Source organism: Toxorhynchites rutilus, chromosome 3 (genome assembly GCF_029784135.1).
Source record: "Toxorhynchites rutilus septentrionalis strain SRP chromosome 3, ASM2978413v1, whole genome shotgun sequence".
Classification (NCBI taxonomy): domain Eukaryota; kingdom Metazoa; phylum Arthropoda; class Insecta; order Diptera; family Culicidae; genus Toxorhynchites; species Toxorhynchites rutilus.
In genome coordinates, this window is record NC_073746.1 from 98,467,379 (window position 1) to 98,493,407 (window position 26,029).

General features: G+C 38.9%; 2 protein-coding genes and 1 pseudogene across 2 annotated transcripts in view; 1 reads left to right on the top strand and 2 right to left on the bottom strand.

Moving 5' to 3' along the window:
• The window catches only part of LOC129774756 (gastrula zinc finger protein XlCGF26.1-like), a 46,578-nt gene extending 25,907 nt beyond the window's left edge, over positions 1-20,671 (bottom strand). Inside the window, exon 1 of the mRNA XM_055778697.1 lies at positions 19,978-20,671. Coding sequence (XP_055634672.1) covers positions 19,978-20,117 — 140 coding nt within the window. The 5' untranslated portion in view covers positions 20,118-20,671. The remainder of the gene's footprint in view (positions 1-19,977) is intronic.
• LOC129774760 (zinc finger protein OZF-like) lies at positions 7,646-9,609 on the bottom strand. Its single transcript, XM_055778701.1, has 3 exons — positions 9,310-9,609; positions 9,108-9,250; positions 7,646-9,052 (listed from the first exon to the last, which is right to left on the bottom strand). The coding sequence occupies exons 1-3, from the start codon at positions 9,439-9,441 to the stop codon at positions 7,711-7,713; spliced, it is 1,617 nt and encodes a 538-aa protein (XP_055634676.1). The 5' UTR covers positions 9,442-9,609; the 3' UTR covers positions 7,646-7,710.
• LOC129780930 (U4 spliceosomal RNA) lies at positions 19,580-19,747 on the top strand (annotated as a pseudogene).
• Positions 20,672-26,029: the final 5,358 nt, after the last annotated feature.

Consider the following 26,029-nt stretch of genomic DNA (forward strand, 5'->3'; position numbering starts at 1 on the left):
CGCTGAACGAAAGAGCGAAAGAACGGTTCATAAGAACTGATTCACTTAGATGAACGGTTAATGAGTGAACCGTTCATCAAAGTGAACTGTTTTGCCCATCTCTAATCCATATACTAATACACAGCATTTGACAGCGTCAAACATGTCCGGGTCGCAAATGCAATTTGCGACCACTGTCACTTGCGAGAACTGCCAAACTCTTAAGCTGGTGTAAATCAAGGCGCTTAACATACCGCCTGGTGGGTCAAAATGTGAATACCACTCTACAGCCATGAATTTACAGGATGACCTTAACACACTTCTAAAATAAAAAATAATGAATGAAAATTTACTTTTCTGTTTCGAATATGTATCCTATGCAATACAGTATTACGTAATATTGAACTGGAATGTGTCTGATGATGATTTTATATCATAATGGCGAGTTTTTGTAAACGTTGTGTATTGTGAAATATATAGTCAAATGGTTGAGAGAGCGTCGTGTTTTAAGTAATCGAATAACTTAAGAATCTCCATTCAAATTTTAAGAATGCAAAACTGCCTTCTCTAAATTTTCGCGAATTTGACGATTGTTTCGAGCTAATTATGATTTGCGAATGGGCGCATAGATGTTTCATACAGCTGCATTGAGCTCACCGAGTAGTTTGATAGTTTGGCAATGACAGCTAAATTTGCAACACATCTTGACTCGCTTATCATATCCTCTTGACCGGGGCCTGATTCTAACCCGTTTACATCTATTTTACCGTGAATAAATCCATCTATAGCTATATATCTCCCTAATATAAACCCGCCATTAGACACATTCCAAGGTGCCGCAGTATACGAAGTTTTTTGCATTGGTGAACGCAAAGAAACACTGTAACCTGCATTGAAAATGAATTAGGCGGCGGTGACACTGGATGCAGAAAAGTGGTCGTACGAATTGTATGCAATAATGAAGCTAAACAACCACATTGAGTTGTATTGGTGTGGTTACATTGCTTCTCCCTTGCTTCGTTCGTATTCGTCAGCTTCTATCGAACAAAATTGTTTGTTTCTATTCGTACAATTAAATTTTCGTGCGTACTCCTATCCAAAGTAACCTTAGCCTTATCCCGTGGCCGAGCTTTTTGGCTTTTGGCTTTTTGGGCAACTTCCCACAAGATGCATTTGTAGGGTTCCACTGAGTGCTTAGACGGCGATAGAACTGGGATGACAAAAATCCAAGACGGGTCTATCCGCGTTGACGGCATTGAGCTTCGTATTACGAAATGGGGGAGCAGGCATGACAATATGGGTTTGCAAAAGACATAAACGTGCTTTTAAAATAAAAATTATGAATGAAAATTATTTTTACCAAACCAAATTAGTACTCTAGGTAAACTAAAATCACTTTTGCTTGCAAGTAGTAAAAAAAGACGGGTGGGTAAAGTCGGGGACATAACCGGAGTGACGTAGGACTATACAAAGGGGACAGCTTTTGTTAAATATATATTTTAAATATATTGTTTTATTTTCTTCTCCTACGTGAATACCTACCTATCTGCCTGAAAAATGGATTAGTTTACTGTTTACTCTTTATGAATATGTTGATGGTTCTGAAAAGAACCTTTGGTGTTGTGTTTTTGTTATCACTCGATATTCCCATCTTGTTCGGTTAAACCTTCCTGTTTAGCTATTGCGTTTGACACTCGCCACAGCTTTCACAGTTGGAAAATTTCTTCCCATCCAGCTTGTGACATATTGTACAGTAAATTACTTTCAATGGCACGTCTCATTACCACCACTCAGTGTCGGTAATTTTGGAGGTAATTTTAACCTGTAATTGAACATTTGCGATGACAGTGGTACAGTGTCGACTTTCAATGTGGGGTCATAATTTGGACCCCGAACTCTATGTTTACAAAAATGTCTAACTAAATATGTCGCATTACAGGTCCGTCCAATTAGCTAAATGTCGAGATAAGTGTAAATTACTGTACTTTCAATCTAGAAGCAATTTAAGAATTGGTGAAAATCAATAAGCTCAGAACAACTGCCAAATTCACATACTCATCATATCCTGGCAAACAAATTGTGAAAAAATCAATTTGTGTTTTATTATTATTTTGGATATTGTTTTAGAAAGCATTGAACTGTATTTCCTAAACTCTTTTTTGGAAGGTTTAATGGCCCTGAAAAGCGCCTTGTTTTATGGAATGGTTCCAATTTAGAAAACTTAGTACTCGTGGTTTTGAAAAAAAAACCATTTCGAACGCCCTCGATGCCGCCTTGTTCTGGAACTTTTTCTTCTGCTACCAGCTGCCGTTTTGCGATTGCGTTTGCCACTCGCCACTCGCTGTAACTGCCTGTTGTCTTGATGTCCACCGAATGTGTTCTGATCCGAATGCAGTTATTCTTATCGTCTCGAGCAGCTTTGCCAGCTAACTCGATCACTTCGGCGGCCGAAACTAAACACGGTTCGAGCGGGATTTTGCCTTTCCCTTCACTTTTTCTCCTTTGCCATGTCCAGACATGGCTGCTTGGGTTGGTTTGTTGATGTGTTGTGATGCGAACTGATGTGGTGTACGGTTTGAATGAGAATGATCATTACGGCAGCGGAGCGGGGATTTTTAAGCTGACTGACTGGCTCGAGAATTACGCATGTGTGAGACTGCGACCAATGTTTCGTTCATATTTTTTCTTTTTCCTTTCCAATCGTGCTTCATTCTCTTTCGCTGCTGCTCTGGTTGCCCGTTTTGGTCGGTACGATTTGAGGAGCACAAAATGGACCAATCAAAAATGGGCACATAGTGCATTTGGACAATACTTGATATTTTACAATTATTCAATTATTTATCTCAAGAAAAATGAAATGTTATTCGTTATGATAGATGCGTAGATATATTTCCTATCAATTGATGCAAAAACCTTTGCGATCTATTGAGAAATGCTCGAGTTATAAGCGTTCCAAATCTTGCATTTTTTCCTACTTGTTCAGTGCCTGGATTTCCATTTCACCCCCTATATCTTCCGGTTAGACGTAGTCCTACGTCAAAATATCATACACAAATTGTGTTTAAAGATAATTTTGTATTATAATGGCAAGTTTTGGTGAGAATATCTGAAAATTGATAGAAAATAGTTTAAATTGGGGTCAGAACAGCGTACTTATAGAAGGCAAATAACGCAAAGAAAAAAATTTCATTCAAATTTTAGCAATTTAAAACTGCCTTAGGGTCGACTAATCTGATAGAGAATAGTTGACCTCATACAAACTAATATCGTATCCAGATGTCGACACCATTCCGCCGTCAACGCGAATGGTACTAGGTGAGGCCGTTTCGTCACTAAGATGGTTAGGTGAGCGGTATATGAAAACAGTACGGAAGACAGCAGAAGGGGAATTTTTTCCTTGAAGTGTGAAAGAGACAGACTGATCACGAGCGAGCTTGGGCACAAGCGTATTGTGTTTTGTTTACAAACAAAATACAGTAGACTTCCAAGATGGCTGAAAAGTGGTTTTAGCAAGTTGGCCCACCTTAAGGCTGATTTAGACGATGCCAGTCAGCGCTCTAGTTGAAGTATCCAGTGAATAGAGAACAGACACTCTGTTCAAGTTAGAGGCCAATTGCTTGTTCGATACTGGTACAAGTAACTTGAACAGAGTGTCTGCTCTCTGTTCACTGGATACTTCAACTAGAGCGTTGACTGGCATCGTCTAAATCAGCCTTTAGGATATACTTATACGCGCCTTGACAAAAATCATTCCATTCTAGCGACGGGGCACTCAGCATTTACTTCTTTTTTTGGAACACGTCTTTTGTGGAAACGTTGAGCTGCATCCTCACCCAAAGGGAGAGTGAAAGAGCTGTTCCTGTTTCTGGTTTGAAACACTGCGAAAGAGCAGGTGCTTTGTCCCCAAGAATGGGTTGGACCGAAGGTCCGGCAAAATCAGGCACATGGGGATAAAGGTGGATGGCCTTAATGATTGAGGCAATTGATGCCCGCGATAATTGGCTTTAGAAACGTTATGTACTTGCGCACTTTTGTGGCAATTACATAACTACGACAAAATTGATTTCGCGCCTGGCTGATCTGAGGATTTCAAAATTCTAAGCGGTCACTTTATCTTGGATCGTGGAAGAGGTTGGACTGGCGGACATCGCCAAGATCCTCGGTGTGTGAGCATAGGTTCGCTCATAGTGGCTTTCACTGAGCAAGCCAGTTCTAGGATTTTTTTTAATTTAAAAAAGGTTTTTTTTCCAAATAGAAAATTTGAAAGTAGTGGCTCACAAGATAGGAGATAGGAAAAGTGTTATCGTGCTTTCCGTTTTCGAATTCTCAGGTAAATGGTGCTCGCTTTGTTCCGAGACTTGTGTGCTAATGTTCCACGTGGGTCCCGACACACCGTACCATAGTTTGAGCCGTTCCAGACCCCACGACGCAGCGATAAGGTACCAGGAAACCACAGCCTGAAGAGCGCGAAGCGCTGGCAGGGAGCAGCAACAGTGACGATGACCGGCTTAAGCGGGAGGAAGCCCCGCTGATTCAAGAATAGCAACGTTCCCGGCGGTGGAAGAAACTCCGCTAATCAGAGCGACAGCGATATCCACGATAGCGGGAGATGCAAGCAACAGACGCAGCATCGAAATTATATTGGACATCGCTCTCAAAAAAGGTCGTGAGTAACAAACGAAAACTTACTAATTCCATGCGCATGTCGAAATTAGTGCCGGTACGGTCGTGAAAATATATGAGTAGCAATCTTATGCGGGCGCTACACGAATCGTCCAACGTTTTACTCGAATGTTGGACTCAAACATTTGACTCGATGAATCGACAAATGTTGTGACGAATGTGCTGCTACACGGTGAAGTGAATGTTCAATTCAATGCAATCGGTCCAAACCTGTCCAAACAATCGGCGAGTATTTGGATCGAATGTTTATTGTTTTTATTTACCATCAAAAACGTTAGGAAACTTGATGACGATGCGAGTATTGAAATTGCTGCCGTAGCAATTGTACTGATATCGGGCTGTAAATTAAAAATGCTTGAAATCAACATTATTAAACTGCAATATTTTGCCGAATATTTTGAATTTTATGAATCAATTTCACAGTTCCTTCACCTAAAACTTGTAAACAAACCAATCTGTCAAAGATAGATTCGGACGAATCGTGTAGCGGTGTATCGAATGTCATCGAGTGTCGAATCAACGAATAACAAAAATCCTTTGAGTCGTGTCACTCGCGTTGGAAGGTAATCCACAACGAACGGATTACCTTCCAATGCGAATATTCGACACTCGACATTGAAGGTTCGTAGCTCATCAGTCGACTACACGATGCGTCGAATCATCGAGCGTCCAGCATTCGAGGGTGTTCGTAGCATCGTGTAGCGCTGGCTTTAGCCGAGCGAGTTGATCGTCCGGTCTGTCATGATAAGGGTACCCGGTTCGAATCTCATATTTGACGAAATTATGTATGATCATATAGAGCGAGTGAATTTACCTACCACGTACGTGTTAAATTGAATGAAGTGAGATACCAAAATCCCCCTAGGGTCGCAGCTATGTATTTTTCCGCTACTTGAATATTAAATATTAACCCTTTCGTTACGAACGTCGTCTATAGACGACATCCGCGCGACGAGCTATGTGTACGAGCGTCGTCTTTAGACGACATGGAATTCATACTGGCTCTTCGATCACACCAGCGCGATGTGCATACTTTTCGGCGCAGCGCTCCGTACAGGGGTAGCACTTCGGCGGAGCACACTGCCGTAATGAAAGGGTTAAATTATTTATGAAACACACACAAATAACAACCACCCACCCTAATGATACACATGAATAAAGTGTGGAGTGAGGCGAAAAATTACTGTTGGGTGAATGAGAAAATAGATGGAAATGAGCACGCGGGACAAAAGCACGATTGATTAAGTGAAATTACTTGAGAAATTGATTAATAGAGAAGTTTAAAAAGGATTGAGAGCCAATCGAAGCCAATAGTGTAGTGAAGTTTAGTTAGAGGAAATGTTAAATGGAGAGAAAGTGAAGGAAAAGGGGAAATTAACACTCCTATACTCGCGCATTGGTCTGTCAGACCGAGAAATCAATAATTCATTTCTCAGAAAAATTCGTTCATTTCTCAGAAAATATCAACACTAGGACTTTGCGATTCTATCTAGCTTCGTTATCCGTCGTTCGTCATCTTTTAGCGTATCGCATGTGTTGGTACAAAGGGAACGTGTGCCACCTTTCTAACACTTTCGGTCTGACACACCGACGCGAGTATAGGAATAACTTTTTTGGACAAGTGCCTTTTTTCATATTCTAGAATATTGTTGAATGAAATCAATAAATTAATGTTAGTGGCGTGGAATATTTATTGAATATAATGTATAAGATCATTACCGCACTATTCTTATTTGATTTCAGTGCCTTTTGTAACTGGATTGCACGGATCCATATATTAACTATTCGTCGATATATTCGTCGTTAGAGTCATACGCTCAAAAGCAAAATATAAATGTTTGACTTTCGTATAGTTATTCGCTAAATATAATGGTCATACATATACACACTTGTGAAAGAATTTCACTTGTGTAAGAATAGTAAACAGTAAACTATAAACTAATCGGTAGCTTATTGTAATTTTTAACAGTTACAGTTTCGGGGATATTTTTTTTATAATGGACAATATCGACAAGAAAACAAGAAAAAGAAAAGTAAATTCGTAGAAAAACTTTTATATCATCTTTTTATGCCCCATCTAAAAAAAGGCATTAATTCTTACTTTACCAAGAAAACAGAGACAAAGAATTTTAGAAATATGCAAACATTATATTCCAGAACCTTTATCATCTGGTAATTATCTAGAAAGTCGTTATACATTCTTCTCTTCGATAAAAGACTCGAAAAACACGCAACAACTGCATGAAATGTAAAAAATATGTTCGTTTCGAAACCACAATCAATTAATACGTTTTTATGTTATTTTATAGCTCTTTATACTTCCATGAATTATATTCAGTTGCTTACTATTAATCAATAACAGTGAAAAATTCGAATTTCGTTATTTGTGTTGGAGTATCAAAAATTACTCTATTTCGGTGAGGCTGAATTAGATGACATAATAAAGACGAAGAAAACATATTTTTTGGAATTTTTTCATTCAATCATACCCTCTTCTTCAAAAAAATGCCAATAAAGCCCGAAAAATACACAAACGTGAAGGGAAAACGTGGATTGTTTGAGTCACTGCCTATGATGATAACGCAGGCAGATTGAGATCTACTTTATCGGCCTGAGGTCAATTGTTGCGAGCAACAATTACCACAGCAATCAGTTCGTTTCCCAACGCGCCTGGGACGGTCGAACTTGAAACTTCTCTTGTTTGGGGGTTCAAAAAAAACTGCCCTTTGGCAGAGTCTCAGCTGGGCACAGAAACAGTGGTGAACGGTCTCCTTCGGTTCACTAGAAACTCCCCCATTCATTCAGACCCGACCATCCCGGGTTACAGTGTCGTGCCGGATGCTTCAAATTTGGTTACCGTTCGGGTCGGAATTCATTTTCGTCAAAGGTACGCATGTATTCTTGAGCTTACCACTCAGAATACAGTCAAAGGGCGTTGTTCGGCGTAGAAATTTCAGATAAGGGTCATTGAAAAACAGCTCTAGTATATTTAAATTAAAAAAATGAGATGGAAAATTGCTTTATTGGCACGGCAGTAGTATTTTTTGCTCAATTGTTTGCATTATGCGTTGCTAAATGTCTACGCAGATAGTCCTGTCTTGGATATCTCTTCCCGCATATGTGACAGGCGTACGGTTTAATGCCCTCGTGTGCCATAATGTGTTGTTTGAGATTGCTCGAACACGCAAAGCTTGCATCACACATATTGCACTTGAATGGTTTTTCGCCAGTATGCAACCTCATATGTAATTTGAGAGATGTGTTTCTCGCGAATTTCGCTGAACAGAAACTGCAGCTCATCGGTCGATAATCCGAGTTATGTGTAATATAGTGACTTCTTAGGTCCGTGTTTCTCTTGAACCCTTTGCTACAAATTTCACATTTAAAACGATCCTTTTCAATCGAATGCCACTTCACATGTTTTCTGTATGAGTCTTTCATGGCATATGTTTTCGAGCAAATCGGACATATCAACGGACGTTCTGCCTGGTGACAACGTTCGTGATCAATGAGAGTGCGTTTTTCACGAAATACCATTCCACATTGACTACACATGTTCTGCTTGGTACGATATGGTAATGATTTGTGATCCAACAATGTCCGTTTAGTTTTGTATCTGCGGTGACAAATGTCACAAATGAATTTTTTTTCATTATCGTTTGTTGAAGATTGACTTTCTGGAGGATGGATTTCGTCAGCATGTTTTCTCAACAATTCTTCGGACTCGAACTGTTGGTGACAAGCACAGCATTTTGTGAGTTGTTTCTTTCTGCCAATGTTATCTTCATCATGGGATTCTTTGTGATCCGCTAATTGAGATTCTGTGAGAAAATCTTTATCACATTCATCGCATTGGAATTGTTTTTCGATGTACATTTCTCGTTGATGATGGAGTAGGGTATGCTTCTTGGTATACCGTTTAAAGCAAACTGAACATTCAAATGGTTTGGCTGTAATGATTTGCTTGTCGGTAATTCTTGACTCTATATGCATTTTAGAATGATGCTCAGCCTGCTCTATACTTTCGAATCGAGTCTTACATTTGCAGCATCGTTTGGGAGAAGACGAGGATTTCTCTTTCGCATACCTACTTCGTTTTCTCTCGTATACAATTTGGTCCGCAAGGTTTTCTCGTTTTGTCTCATTATCGTCTTCCCTATCATTCACTTGCATACATCCTCCGTCAATTTCATTATAGTCATTAGCGTCATCATCGTTATTAGAACTCGATGAACTTCCGCTTTTCTCATGTGTCAACATGTTCGATTGTTCATCATTTGATACATACAGATCGCATATCGGTTCTACAAATACACATTCATTTTCCGTTTTGAACTCTGTTTTGGATTGAGTGACATTTATCGCATTGTTAGACTCATATGATAGAAGTCTGAAAAAAATGCATTTTTACTATCGTCATGATTTATTTTCCAATCGTTTCTCACCGCAAAGCATCTTTACTATCGATAAGCTGACTTCGAAACAAAGCATCAGATTCCTTGCAACGTATCACCAAGTTATACGCTACAATAAGATCGAACTTGCAATCTACACAACATTGGAATGGTAGGTTATCACCTTCAGAAACCTGCAATCAATAGTACATAGATCATTTATTCGGACATTTTACACTGAAATCTATATTGCCTCTATCGTGACACAATAACGTAACATTTCAGTCAGTGTTCTCCCATTTACGGTTTCATTGAGTGAATCGGTTTTTGTAGAACTTTTGGAGCAGATGCGGCATCGCTGATCAACGATCGGTAATAAGGACATTGCTTTTTCGTTCCTTCCAGGTTTGTTTTGGTACACTTCCAAACACAATCAATATCAACAAAAAACGCATCTGTCGAAGCAAAGGATGTTTTGATAAACACAAACTAAACATACATTCCAAGGTGGCGCAGCTCGCTGAGATGAAAAGCATAAGGCCGAGAACATAGTGAACGCGATGCGACGAGGGCTCGAAAGCTCTTTCGTTCACGAATGCGAAATTCAAATGCAAACCGCCCGGGCCTGGCATAGCGTAAGCGTAAGGCTGATGTCACATTAGGCGGATTCGCCGCTGCGGATATCGCGACGGTTATTTTCTCCATTTGAAAACCGCCCCGCTCTGTGTGACATAGCTCATGTACAATACACTGTAGATCATCCGCTGCGGTTTTACTCGCGGAATCCGCGGCGGCGAATCCGCCTAATGTGACATCAGCCTAAGAACACACTGGACGGCTCTCCCGCGCGGATTTCGCAATGACAGACCTCCGCGGGGCCTCGATAATGAAATGTGAATGAGATAAAACACATAAGGCGGGGCGGGTGTGTGCGGTTCCAATATCACTGTTGTACGGTTCCTCATACGCTGCGGTGGGTCGATGGAGATGATGCGCCGCAACGGTTTTGTGAGAGTATTGGTGTTTATGCGCTTTTGAAAGGTGTAAATAAAGCAAAGCAATAAGAAATGTTCTCTCAGGTGAGCCAATACGTGAAAACCACTATGCGGTCATGTAGCTGCGGATACTCGAATTCCATCCAAATTGTCGAGATATGCAATATTTTAGACGTTTGTGATCAACGGGGAACTCACCGGGCGGTACAACAGGACGGGGTTTTTACGGGCAGCGATTCGTGAAAATCTTTCCCTGTCCACTTAGCTCTGGACGGTCCAACAGTGGTACTGTACGTGCATCGGCAGTAGAGTGTACAAATCACAAGGGAATCTTCTAGCAACAGCAGATGACCGCATCCGTGAGGAAAACCGAACTATAGCTACCAGTAACCAACGAAATTGCTGGAAAAAACTACGGGTTTCCGGAAGCGAGCAACACTCAACTTTTTACTCCCGTTTTACGAAAGGATAGTCCCATTTGATATCTATCATTAGTTGACATGGTTTTTTACGCGGATATTCCAATTAACGCGGATTTTCGAATAAACGCGTTTTTTTTACTCGGACTTTAGGACTTTTTTTTTAGGATTTTTTGAAAATTCGAAAAATTTCCGAAATGCCGACCTTTTTTGACGTAGAACTACATCTTTGATTAATGGTGCCAAATCAGACAGGTCACGTTTTTATGAAATAAAGTTAACGTTAATAACTATTTTTGCGGCGAACAGATTTTGGCGATTTACATACCAAACGAATCGGAAATGCCCTAAGATTTGTTTGATATTCTATACATCACAATCCCCTGGTGTGCAAATGGTTAGAATTCATGAAAACTATAAGCGTTTCCATTTTCCCATACATTTGTTCTCCCGAACAGAGCTGTCAATAACAAGCAACTTATCGACGAACAACGAAGGGGAAATCGTAAGATATAAAGTCTCCGTGAACAAAGGAAAGGAAAAAGAACGAAGGGGAATATTTGCCTATAACATTTGTGGATCTCGCTGAGGCAAACTTTCAGTCTCGTTCTGTTTTCAGAGCAATGAACATCGTTTGTGCTTCCTTGTTTTGCGTCATCACATGCCTTCGTTTCGGGTTGAGCTGTGGACGCGACCAAGTTATTCATTCGCTGATGTCTCTGGCATTGCAATCATTGAATCAAACTGATGCCATTACATTAAGATTCTGAGCTACACAATTGTGTGGGGAATCATCAAGCTAGGATATCGTCGGCTCACCAAGGAAATTGATGTTCTGGAATTTGGTCTGTGATTTGGTTTCGCATTGGTGGTAATATTGACAGTGCGTCGGAGGGTATACGTTTGCCTGGTGCATTACGTTGGCCTGGTTAATTTTTGCTTTGAAATGTATCATTCATATATTTTGCCCGGGCCGGCGGCCGACTCAGATTGCGTCACATCGGCGGCTTGAGGATCGCCTCAGTTCCTCATCCTCGTTAGATGGGGGTTTCGACATCTAATACAAGTACCTCACAATAATTTTTCACGATAATAAATATTGTGCTCTGATGACTTTGATGCCGTTTTTTTCTATTTCTTCGATTCAGCGATACAAAGTGTTTTAAAGTACATCAGTTGAGATATAAAATAACTTCCAACAATTTCATAATTCTAATAGCACTGAGTTGGACCTTTGGATTAACTGTTCGTCATTTGGAGGAAAATTTACACAAAAACCTTGATGATGACGTTAACACGCAAGTACCCCAATGTTTCCAAGTTTCCTATAAGAGTGAGAACAGGATGCATGAAATTGTTCTAGGGACGAATGACCATCGGGTTAAAGTCCCTTAAAACCAAAAACTGAACTGCATGAAATTGTGAGTCTATAAGAGAAAGAAAGCCAGCACTAGCAAAAAAGAAAAGCGAGAATTTCAAAATCGAAGCATACCATATCCGTATAGCGGACTATACACGAACATCACAAGCCATCTGAACAATTTGAGTTTGCAAGATAAATCGGTTCGCAACTCAATCAAATGATGAAAAAAACAAAGCAAATTCATGCTGTTCGAAAAACAAATGGAAAATTGATTTTTGCCCATTTTCTGACACTGAGAATTTACAAAGTATCGTCAGCTAGGTTATCACTACAACAGATCAAACTAATGATCTTAGCAGTTAAAGGCAAAGACAAATGAAGATCGCCAGCTTGGAAATACGTTCACGCACTCCTGGCGATGAAGGCTGATTTTTCTCACAAATTTGGGAAATTCAATGCACAAGATGAATTGATGAACATGCCCCTTAAAAAATGCAGATGTAACTCATTAAAATGCAGTGTGATTCAGAACTACGTAACAAATTTGATAACCATGTTCTTTTGGATTTCTTCTCTAAATTTGTTCCAAAAGCGCGATTTCCAGAACTAAAAAAAATCTCTTGTTGTTGCTTCTTTATCTCGATTCATTTGTATGAACATTTTTGAGAAGTTGAGTTTTTCGCAGTGGAAAAAATATCATTGCGGCCCGCTTCATGCCTATACCTGGCCACCACTGCATTAGATTAACCTTATAGTTATATCATCAGAGAATTAAGCATTTCAAGTTATTATTACAGGCTGTCCGAAATATGATTCGGAACGGTATCAAAAAGCGGCTATGTAACGCTTAAAGCGCGATTCACATACAACATCCACATCACGTTCACGTTCCGTCACGTAACGTTGCGTCAATTATTCTTCCATGTAATTGCTATTGAAGCATTCACATACATCAGCAACGGCAAGTCGAAGTTGCCGTTGCCGGTGTATGTGAATGTTTGCATAAGAACTGCTTGGAAGAATAATTGACGCAACGTGACGGAACGCGAACGTGACGGGACGGAACGCGAACGTGACGGGACGGAACGCGAACGTGACGTGGATGTTGTATGTGAATCGCACTTAAAGCGGCCCTTACACGATCACTAGCATTGACATTATCAGTAATGGCAATACTAGCGAGACACACTCCATTCGGCATTATCATTATTGTTGAACCCTACACGATCATTTTTATTGCTTTGAGGAATGTAGCAACTCTAGCTTTCATAGTCGTAAGAGAAATTAACACAATTTCGAAATGAAAATTATCAATGAAAATCAATTTTATTATATCGTATAAATATCCTCATCAATAATTTGAAAGGTTTTATGCAAACAATGAAATAATCTAGAACGATAGTTGTTGCTAATAATGGTTTCTGATTATAATTTCAACAATTTGATCTGTTATTATGATGTCTTTCAGTGATGGATGAAGAAGATTCAGAACAATATGTTATGAGCATTCGAAACCCATTTTGAAATTCTTTTCATTAATCTATTAACAATTTAAAACTGTATTTTTCAATAGTAATCTCAATAGCTTATGTTCGATTCATTACCATTCAATACCTTCGTAGATGTCGACACCGTATCTTATCAGTATGCTTCACCCACTCATTTGGGCAATAGATGTCGACACTGTATAGTCGCCATCGCGAATTAACATTTTAAGCTTCATGCTTCATCGTTGTGAAGCGACAATGATAACGGGTTTTCAGGTAGTGGAAGTGAGGGCATAGTGGTCACCCTAAGGAATATGCCCATTTCCAGCGCGCACATACTGATTTAATTCCCGTTTCTCGAAGAATATTATAGTTACACTCATTGTTCTTCAAGATAGCAAACGGCTTTTACTATAAAAATTCAAAATAGTACACTTTTCATCATTAGAAAAAAAGGTGAAAAACCGAACTTTTTTTTTGCTTGGAGGTAAAGTGGTCACCCGCCCATATCAAGCTAAATGGGATAGATTTATGCGTTTTTTTCGTCCTAATTTGTTAAAATCATAATTGTTATAGTAGGTACACGCATGAAATAAGCTTTGCCTATTCACCTAGCATCTCAATTCAAATTTTCTCTTGCATACAAAAGCGTAGTAACATATAACGTTCCGCATAATGAGGCTTGGTTTAGTTGAAGTGGCATATTTATCCAGGGTCAAAGCCACAAAAGGATCTTCTTCAAGAGTAGAATGTGATGAGGTATATCAGCTTTAGTAAACAGAACATTGTAAGTTGTTATTCACCTATGACCACTTTGCCCCCAAACATGAAAATAATTTCTATGCTAATTAATCGCTGAGATTAAGCAAAATATCTGTTCACCACTCCTAGAATATGTGAATAGTCGTCCAAACTGATGATTTGTCCAAAATATCAGATCGAATAAACTAAATTTCACGACAAATTCTTTAGATAACCATGCGCACAGAACTACGGCCGAGTGGCTATCGAGAGAGTAATTTCAGTTTTTATTTATATTTCGACATGCGACCGCTCTATTGAAGTACAGGGTGACTCAAAAGTCATTAAATTCTTCAAACATAAGATGACTATTAATACGGCATCTATAATCAATAGTTATACCACCAAACAAGCAGGTGATCACTTTACCCCCACTATCCCTAGAAGAAACAAACTTTTAAAATCAAAAAGTATAAATGAAAATAATTTTTTTCGCATCAAATATGTTGCTCTATGTAATAGAGTAACAGGTTTTTTCGTAAATAGTGAAAAAGTCTTGAGCTAAAACCAATTCTGGTGGTAATTTTATTTTATACTAATGAGTTTTGGTTGGGGTTTCAGAAAAATTATAAAAAAATGGTCAAATAAGGTTCAGAGCTACGTGTTTTATGCATTCAAGTAACAGCGAATAATAATTTTCATTCAAATTTAAGGAATTTTAAATTGTCTTGGACCCACTAACCTGATCGAGAGTAAATTACCTCACAAACATAGATTTTAACACAAGATATGTCGTACAGTATCCTGGAAACGTCGAATGATAGTGTCCCTGTTTTTTTACAGTAATGATGGAGCGAGATCAGAAAACCCGGATTTTCATCATTATTGCCCATCATATCAATTTTGTTAACCTTACACGATCATTGTTATTGTCATTCAGACGAAGTAATGTCATTATTTTTTATCGTGTAAGGGACCCTTAAGTAATTCATTTTTACATGCTGATAAAAATTAGTAGAGATATGAGATATCGATACCACCAGCTGAAAAAACATGGTTTCGAGAAAAAACGCGTTCAAAAATACGTACAGCACAGCGTACATCGTACTATATCTCTTGAGGTGGGCTCACACTTTTAGCTGTAACTTTCCAACAAAATCAAATATCGAATTTCGCGCTCGGAATAGAAAAACTCGTGCCATGCTATGAAAAATGCCTCAGACGTTACGGCGATTATGTAGGAAAATGAAAAATGAAGCGTAGATTATGAAAATCACTTTGTTTTTTGTCCTAACTTTATTTTTCCGCGATTTCTGAGGCACTGAAACATATTTTTTGACCGACCCTCGTATAATATAAATGTTTGCAAGGTACAAATGACCCGTTGCGGAGATCCAACGAACTATCGTGCTGAGTGGACGTCATTTTTTTCACTCTATCGAGTTTTCGTTGAAATATCGATTCAATTCTGTGTTTATTTCCTTCGGCGCCAGATTCCTAAAAATTATCTGCGCGTTGTACTGAAGTTGTGTTAGATGAAGTTTAATAGATGAAGTGCAATTCAAAAAGAAAAATCGTTTCTCAAAAAGCAGAAAAATGTCCGAAAACTGCATTCTCGTATAATTTCCATTTATCAAAATGGCATTTTTTCATCGCGTTTGGGATGTTCTTGTGTGAAATTTAATCATTTCTCAAAAAATCAAAAAGAGATTGTGTCAATTTTTTTCGGCCCCGCAGGCCGCGTTTGTAAGTGGAAGAGTGGTCGAAATATTTGGTCGAGCTGAGTACCCAACAAACCTTAAATCGTATAATTTTGCACGTGCTAAGTCTTACAAGAAATCAGAATAAATCATAATCGCATATAATATCAATCAAAGTATGTATCGTGTATATTCGAAATCGCATAAAATGTAAAAACTCGATTTTATATACCATTATCAAATTAAGTCGCAATTCGGTATAATAAACATCAATTTTATGATGTACATTGTCGTAAAATATATTTAAACCGCATCATAAGCGTATATTACGCTGATGCAGTTTGTGTGTCGTATAAGCGTATCATTCAAATCGATTCAGTACTGCAGTAAATCGTGTTGCATGCTGAAGAAAATCATGAAACAGTAAATCATATTAGATCCTAATAGAAAACACATTACATCATATTGAAATGTCAATGAAATGCTGATGCATTCGAAAATGATGAAATGCACTCGAAATTGCTGATGTTCGATGAAAGTAACAAGGGCAAACATCCCTTCTAATAAAACATGCAGCAAAACGAAGTGAACTACGCCATTAAACGCCAATCTTAGGGTGCTCATACACTGTTTGACCGAAGCCAAATATTTGACTCTTTTTGACAGATAAATTTTGTCCAACGTGTACTGATCAAATATATTCTACACAAAACACGACAAGCACATATTAAATTATTGGATGCCTAAAATATTTTTTCAGTCTGTTCTTCGAACCTGTCGGTATATGGTTAGGTTACCTTGAATATTTCAGTTGATTTTTTCCTTGTTCGGTGTTTGATATTGTTTACTACTGTTGGAAATTGAAGAGTGGCAAACAAAATAGTGTTTGTACAAATATCAAATCAAACCTTATCTGTCAAAAAATATCAAATATTTGACCTCCGGGCAAACAGTGTACGGCCACCTTTAGATATATACCACATCGAATTTGGCACATGCGATTTTGCAAGGTTGCCAGATTGATTTATCATATTTATTATAATAGTAATCAGAATTTAGTTGGATATGATTGGGAAAACAAATTGTACAGTGAAAATTGTAATAAAAATAATTTAAAATTGAGATTGAGTTTCATTGATATTCTTTTATTTTTTATTATTCCAGTTCAATGATGTTATATGTTTGGTTTCTATAGTAGGGAAATAAAAGATCTTTTTCTTTGGAACATAGTTGAATAATAAAATCGGCAACCAGGAATGACTGATCCTACTGCATAGAATGTATTAGGTTATATCATACCGAATCGTATGTATGAGTTTTAACTGTTGAATTATATTTCAGATAGCCGCGCGAGATAGCTGGTGGATGATAATCCTGACGACCGGAGTTCGAACCCACATCGGAGCAGTTTTCTCCAAACATCAATCTGTGCCATTTTAAACATTTATATTTCACTCCCAACACAAGTCAATTAAATAATTATTATTTCTACAAAGATAAATACTCATATATAAAAATGGCTATAATAAACATTTCACGAAAATTTTTTTGCGCCATTTGTTTTTTTTTCTATGTTTGTAATGAATCGTATATGAGTATGGCAAAAGTCGTATTAGGTGTGTTGATAATTCATGAATATATTCATATTAGATCGCATATATTCGCGTGAAATTTCATATCAATGACCGATCGTGTATTGTGAAAAAATTAGCACAACTGTAATTGTAAAATTGTATGTGGTGGCAGTTGTGTTAAAAATGGCTTGATATATGAAACAATTTATTTTAATTTTCATAAATAAAAACCAAGGTGTGTTGCCACTCAAGAACGGGTCGTTCGATTTAAGCTGCCCGTTTTGTTGTGTTCATTTTCACCCAAGGGAAGTTCATGCGGCGAGAAAAAATTGGAAAAGTGAAGAAATATTCGAAAAAATGATTTCCCTTATGCTCTACATAAAGTATTAGGTGTTGTTAATCCAATTAAAATTCGCATTGGGTTGAATAAACACTCAGAAAGTAAAAATTATAAAACAAAATTAACTTTTCCATTTCAAATATGTTTTCTCTATATTAAAGTAACATGTTTTTACTGATGAGAAAAATTGATAATTGCGTTCGGTATTGGTAATTATATTATATTACATTGATGATTTTTTTTTCTTTATTTCATCTATACATAAAATAGGAGGCATCTCGTATAGGGTCACAGAGGGCGGTTTTCATCATATCTCATTCCACTTCGGCTTCTTCTATCTGATACGCACCACCCTACAACTGTTTCCCATACTTCTGTCATCACCACTCGGTGAACAGTGGTGGAATGAACAAACAATACCCAACAACCAAACAAAATTGCCCTTCTCAGGGCCACCAAATCGTTATCAATGAGTTTAACGATGTAATTCTTCAAACATATCCTAAATCAACCGATAGCCTAACAGAATCCTACGTCAACTATGCGGTCGTGTCTCGGACACAACCCTCCTGTGACTTTTTCTTTATTGTTAAATTTTCACACTAGTACTTAGGATAACCATCATATTGAGAAAGATTATATACTTTTGAAAGGAATTCCAAATCTCAGTCAAAGAAAAAAAAAAATTGAATATGTTTAAAGGAATGAATAAATGAATGAAAAAAATATATATATATATATCGCATAGCTCCTAAACAACTGAACGAAATGGTATGATAAACACTTCATTCGAAAGATAAAATGTCTACGCGCTCTATACTTGTTACTTTTTAATCCAAAAACTTGTTTCAATAGCCTCAAAAATGCTATTAAAACAGGCTATTGAAACCACACCAATCGGTATAAAAGCGAGTGTCGCTCGGAAATCCACTCAGTTATGATTGCGCAACGATCGAGATACCATCGCTGGAACGAATGGATGTTTCTCTAACACGGACTTCAAAACCATGGAGCCTGGGGAAATCGGCCTTGCAAAATAGATACAACCAGCGGGTACTTTTGTACTCGTTTGCATTTCTGTAAATCGGAATGTTTCCATATCACAGACTTCAAAACCATGGAGCCTGGGGAAACTGGCATTGCAAATGAGAACCAATCAACGGGTACTTTTGTACTCGTTTGCGTTTTTGCAAATCGGAATGTTTCCCTTACACAGACTTCAAAACCATGGAGCCTGGGAAAATCGGCATCGGTCTTGCAAAATGATACAAGTAGCGGATACTTTTGTACTCGCTTGCATTTGTGCAAATCGGAATATTTCCCTAGCACAGACTTCAAAACCATGGAGCCTACGGAAACTGATATTGCAAATGAGATGCAATCAACGGGTAATTTTGGACTCGTTTGCGTTTCTTCAAATCGGAATGTATCCCTAACACGGATTTCAAAACCATGAAGCGTGGGGAAATTGGCAATGCAAATGAGATGCAAACTGCGAGTACTTATGTACTCTACTATACTTTGTTTGCAAACCGGAATGTGTTTTCCCAACACAGATTCCGAAACCAATAAGTTGGGAAAATCGGCATTGCAGATCTCGACAGTACTTTTATACTCCCATGCATTTTTACACTTCGGAAATGGTTTTGCTAACACGGTCTACAAAAGCGGGTACAAATGCAACGCTTTGGCTCGGTTATTCAAGACTGCATATCACTTCATGTCACTGGCTCACTGAACTTTTGAGCATACCGTTTGATGATTTGATGATAAGTATTTGCTGCGATAACCACTACCATTATGCATGATTTGACCTGAATTGGAATTTGTTTGCAATTGAATTCGTAAATTGTTTCATTCATTCACTAGTTTAATCAATAATTTATTCAATACATACGAAAGATAGCTCTACGCAGCGGCGATATCGTACCCAATGAAGAACATCCGAGGTGCGATTATTGCTAATTGAAAAAACACAAATGATTACTAAGCCAACGGCAGTCCTACGTCAACCTTGCGGTTATATCATAAGTATAACCTATCCATAGATTTTTTTTTGACGTAGGACTACGTCTTTCATTTCTGTACCGGGGTGTAAGTTCAAAGTTTCGAAAACGAGAGAGTGACGCTGGACTGTAAGGTTTTGAACGTTAATACCTCTTTTCCGGCTGAACGGAGTGGTATGATAAACATTTCAATCGAAAGACAAAATGTCCACGAGTTATATGATTGATAATTATTGACCCGAAAACTTGTTTCAATAGCTTTAAAATTGCTTAGAAAACAGGTTATTGTCGGTTACCTGGCCTTCTCCGATAGCCAACTGTTAGGCACCAACATCACATTCCATGCTGACCAATCGAATCCGAGGACAAACGCTGCTTCGAAATGCACTTCGATATCAACGAGTATAAACCAACGGCGCGCCAAATATTCATTCATCTACTACCATCCAGCAATGCACTGCGACCAAGTGCCGACGGCCGATAAATAACAAACTTGATAACGAGAAACAGTTTATTCAAGTTCACTGTACATAACTACAAACAGTACATATATTTGGTTTCAGAACATTACATTTCATTACAGCACATCCGTTTAATCGTACATTACATTTGGAAACTATTACATTCAAATAAATAACATTTTTATTTTCACAGCTCACAATATTGCTAATAAACTGGCACAATCTTCTTCATTTCTTCCAATGTATCCTGCGGTGGTCTAAGTTGGATTGTTATCGCTCCGCCAGATTACATTTTTTTCTCTCGCTGATGTTGTTGTTGATGTTCCCTCACTACGCGATGTTTTCACCAGAATCAACTTCGGGTGTGGTGAATTTTGTTCTCTGTTTTGCTGTTTGTTCCGGCTCACTGCAGAGGAAACGGGGTGTTCTGTATCACTTCGTTAGTCCCTCTTACACACATAGTGCTTTGTTTGCTGCTTTTGCTTGTTGCTTTGTTTGGTATTGCTGTCTGGGCGAATATTGTTGTTGTGTAAAGGTCGTTGTTCGCACCAGACAGCAGCTGATTGTTTCCAGGGTTGTAGTGAAGGGTTTCATTCACGATGCAACAGGTTATTGAATCCGTATATATACTCGCATACGCTCTGGAAATCCATTACGTTGATGCGGCGATGTGAGATGAGGACGGTCGCACTCAGACGTCTATGCATTATGCATTATGGTCTTCTTTCCAATTTCATTTTTCTTCTGCAGTTGAACCGAACGGATGGCTATAAAACATGACGGTTCCTTTGCTTTCGTTTATTTCTACTTCTACTCTCGTATCATGAGGACTCGTTTGATTGGGACCAAGTAGACAGCTCGTTAATCTTTCGGTGGTAAGGTACCACGAAAGGAGCTCGGATAAGCGCTCCAGCCGCAGGAAGTGTGAAGAAGCCATATCGCTACCGACCGGGAACCGTCGCTTTGCGTGAAATTCGTCGCTATCAGAAGTCGACCAAATTGCTGATCCACAAGCTACCTTTGCAGCATATAGTTCGTGGAATTGCTCAGGACTTCGAAACTGACTTACGCTTCCAAAGTTCCGCGGTTATGACGATGCATGAGGCCTATTCGAAGATACCAATTTGTGTGCTATCCATGCAAAACACGTAACATCATTCCCAAGGACATCCAGCTGGCATATCGTATCCGAGGAGATCGTGCTATTAGCTTAGCATATAATCAACGGCATTCTTCAGGGCTCCAAATTTGATGGATTAGAGTTCAGAAAAGCTTTTTGCAGGTCGAACTGAAAGGAGCATTTAGCGAAAATCGTGGTGTCGATGATAATTCGATACCGATAGGTTCCATGGATATGGATTTGATAATGAAGAATATGAAATACATGACATGATGTAGTTAATATTTTACCATATCGAAGAAATCACTTTGATGAAACTGTTTGCCGTTTGTGTATTTAAATGTTGGGAAAGGGCATTATTTTTGCTGAGTAAATTCCAAGAAGGAATCCATCCAATCCATTCCAAATATTTCATATTCTTCATTATCAAATCCATATCCATGGCACTTATCGGTATCGAATTATCATCGACACCACGATTTTCGCTAAATGCTCCTTTCAGTTCGACTTGCAAAAAACTTTTCTGAACTCTAATCCATCAAATTTGGAGCCCTGAAAAGTGCCGTTGATTATATGCTAAGCTAAGAGCACGCTCTCCTCGGATACGATGGGCCAGCTCGATGTCCTTGGGCATAATGTGACGCGCTTTGCGTTGATAGCACACAAATTGGTATCTTCGAATAGGCCTCCTGCAGTGCTATAACCGCGGAACTTTGACAAGTCGGTTTTGAAGTCCTGGGCAATTCCACGAACCAAACGCTGCAAAGGTAGCTTTTGGATTAGCAATTTGGTCGACTTTTGATAGCGACGAAATTCATGCAAAGTTCCCGGTTAATAGCGATGTGGCTTCTTCACACTTCCTGCGGCTGATGCGCTTATCCGAGCTGCTTTCGTGGTGCCTTACCACCGAAAGACTAACGAGCTGTCTGCTTGGTCCCAAACAAACGAGTCCTCACGGTACGAGAGTAGAGGTAGAAATGAACGAAGGCATTTTTTTTGCATAAATTTATTTTTATTTCTTATACGTTTTTGATTAATACAAAGTTCAATACATTTTAATTGGCCAGCTAACGCTTTACATCTTTGTTCATCTTAATTTGCATAATAGAATGCTAGGTACTTCTGTTTGTTTTTACTATATCTAATGATATATGATAATTTAATGATAAACATTTGTTTTTTTAATTGTTATAATAAAACTACCTACTTAACTTAATACCTTAAACTACTATATACAAATTCCGTACAATTTCATGCACGGAAGAGGATCACCTCTCTCCAAATTTTTGACGTAGGACTACGTCTAACCGGAAGATATAGGGGGTGAAATGAAAATCTAGGCACTGAACAAGTAGGAAAAAATGCAAGATTTGGAACGCTTATAACTCGAGCATTTCTCAATAGATCGCAAAGGTTTTTGCATCAATTGATAGGAAATATATCTACGCATCTATCATAACGAATAACAATTCATTTTTCTTGAGATAAATAATTGAATAATTGTGAAATATCAAGCATTGTCCGAATGCACTATGTGCCCATTTTTGATTGGTCCATTTTGTGCTCCTCAAATCGTACCGACCAAAACGGGCAACCAGAGCAGCAGCGAAATAGAATGAAGCACGATTGGAAAGGAAAAAGAAAAAAAATGAACGAAACATTGGTCGCAGTCTCACACATGCATAATTCTCGAGCCAGCCAGTCAGCTTAAAAATCCCCGCTCCGCTGCCGAAACGATCATTCTTTGTGTGGACACCGACTGGACAACATCGTTGCTGGACGAACTGGACGGCGAGGGATCGAGTGCCTTCTTCAAGGCAAGAGGGCGGAGGTGGTAGCGCTGGAGTAGAGTCATAGAGTAGAGTAGAGTTTTCAAAGGGCCTTTCTCAAGGCTGGAGACGAATGAACTGCAAAAGTTTAAAGTCTCTATAATACAAGACCTTCCTTCCTTCCGTAACGATCATTCTCATTCAAACCGTACACCACATCGTTTCGCATCACAACACATCAACAAACCAACACAAGCAGCCATGGTTGGACATGGTAAAGGAGGAAAAGTGAAGGGAAAGGCAAAATACCGCTCGAACCGTGTTGGTCTGGAGTTCCCCGCAAGGGTAGCTGGGCCGAGCGCGTTAGTACCAGTGCACCAGTCCACCTAGCCGCCGTTATATAGTTTCGGCCGCCGAAGTGATCGAGTTGGCTGGCAAAGCTGCTCGCGACGATAAGAAAACCCGCATTCAGAACAGAACACATCCGGTTCGATGGACATCAAGACAAAAACAGGCAGTTGCAGCGAGAGGCGAGTGGCAAACGCAATCGCAAAACGGCAGCAGGTAGCAGAAGAAAAATGTTTGCTCTGTATTCAAATTGCTTTGGTGGCAAATCCAGAACAAAGCGGCATCGAGGGCGGTCGAAATGGTTTTTTTTCAAAACCACGAGTACTAAGTTTTCTAAATTGGAACCATTCCATAAAACAAGGCGCTTTTCAGGGCCACTAACTCTTCCAAAAAAGAGTTTAGGAAGTACAGTTCAATGCTTTCTAAAACAATATCCAAAATAATAATAAAACACAAATTGATTTTTTCATAACTTGTTTGCCAGGATCTGATGAGTATGTGAATTTGGCAGTTGTTCTGAGCTTATTGATGGTTGGGAACTTTCCCAATTATTCAATTTTAACCAATTCTTAAATTGTTTCCAGATTGAAAGTACAGTAATTTACATTTAGCTCGACATTTAGTTAATTTGACGGATCAGTAATGCGATATATTTAGTTGAACATTTTTGTAAACATAGAGTTCGGGGTCCAAATTATGACCCCACATTGAAAGTCGACACTGTACCACTGTCATCGCAAATGTTCAATTACAGGTTAAAATCAAACTCCAATGCGACACTGAGTGGTGTTTCGGCACGTCGCGTTAAATGAAATTTACTGTACAACATGTCACAAGCAGGATGGGAAGAAATTTTCCAACTGTGAAAGCTGTGGCGAGTGGCAACCGCAAATGCTAAACAGGAAGCTTTAGCCGAACAAGATGGGGATACGAGTGATAACAAAACAAACAACTCTTTAAATTAAAGATAATTTTGTGATCCTGAAAAGGACCCTTTTTAGCCTGCATGTGAATCCAACGAGCGAACAAATCGTAATGAATGTATTTTCTTCTTCTTCTTCTTCTTCTTCTTTGTTTTTGAGAGGCTTTAAACTTTGCAGTTCATTCGCCTCTAGCCCAGTGAAGAGCCACAATAAAACCAGCCCAGAGGGGACTGGCGAAAGGGAAACCAAAAACAAAAAATCACCCATCAGATCTATCCGCTTGATTTTCGATTCAAGAAGAAGGTAGGAAGGAATCCTATGCTTCATAAGATATTTGAGGGGCTTAGAATGCAAGGGGTGTAAGTGACTTGATCGATTTCTCTTCATCAACTTTTTATTTAGATAATAACTCAACTGCAAAAACGTTCCAATTTAAGTTTGCTATAGAATCCGATAGATGAGGTTCTGACCTACCTTCCACATTGTGAAAAACAGTTGGGAATGTATTTGCTGCGAAGTTATGACCAAAAGAGAGAGTCGATGTAGAGAAATCGATCAAATCACTTACACCCCTTTCATTCTAAGCCCCTCATTTAATATATGTTGTAAAGGAAAGTAAATATTCACTGATCCGAGGACCAAAGCGGTAACGAAGCACAAGTGACCTAGATTTCAAGCGAATGGTGTGTTCCGAAATCCAAAAAAAAACGGCCCTTCTCAGGAGGATAGGAAGAAAAGGAGTGGAAAAGATTTGGGTGGGATTAGAGGAGTGGAAATGTATTTTTTTTGCCATCGCTGCCTATTAACGCTCATTCGTTCGTCCCGTTGGACTCGCCCCTTTGGCTGAGTCTGTCGATTTGTCTCTATCTTGTGAGCGTGTACCGCTAAAATACAAAATGCGTGGACCCGCTGAAAAATACATCATTCTCTTTCAAACCGTAAATCAATGTGGTTGTTTGGCATCGTTTCACATCGCATCGCATCACATCAACAAAGCAACACAAGCAGCAACGTGGACGTGTGGACGTGACAAAGGAGGACAAGTTAAGGGAAAGGCAAAGTCCCACTCGAACCGTGCTGCTCTGCAGTTCCCTGTTGGTCGCATTCACTGATTGCTCCGCAAGGGTAACTAGGCCGAACGGATTGGTGCCGGAGCACCAGTATACCTAACAGCGGTTATAGAGTTTCGGCCGCCAGAGTTCCCGAGTTGGCTTGCAAAGCTGCTCACGACAATAAGAAAACCCGCCTACAGAACAGAACACATTCGGTTCGGTAGCAACAACTAGTTTCAGCGAGTGGCAAACACAATCGCAAAACGGCAGCAGGTAGAAGAAGGAAAAAGCCAGCCACCGTACAACACGGCGGTTTTTCCATTAAACCTTTTGAAGAAGAAATTAAAAAAAAAATTAAATTAAAAGTTATTCACAATACCAATGCATTCTAAAGTGACATAATATGACATATAATATAAACTGATTTATTTTGTTTATGCTTGTTCTTGAACTTATTGGTGGTTGGGGTCTTTTAAATTGATCATTCAGTTTTCACAAACCCATGCATGGTTCCCGAATTGAAAGTGGCTTCAAATTACAACACATTGTATGCAGGATGGCATTCTCGAACTTTCTCGGTAGCAAGAACTGCTTTCTTTGGTTGATAACTGATGTTGAAAATTGACTGATGTACATCTGCATTGTTTAGAAACATAACTAAGGAGCAACATGATG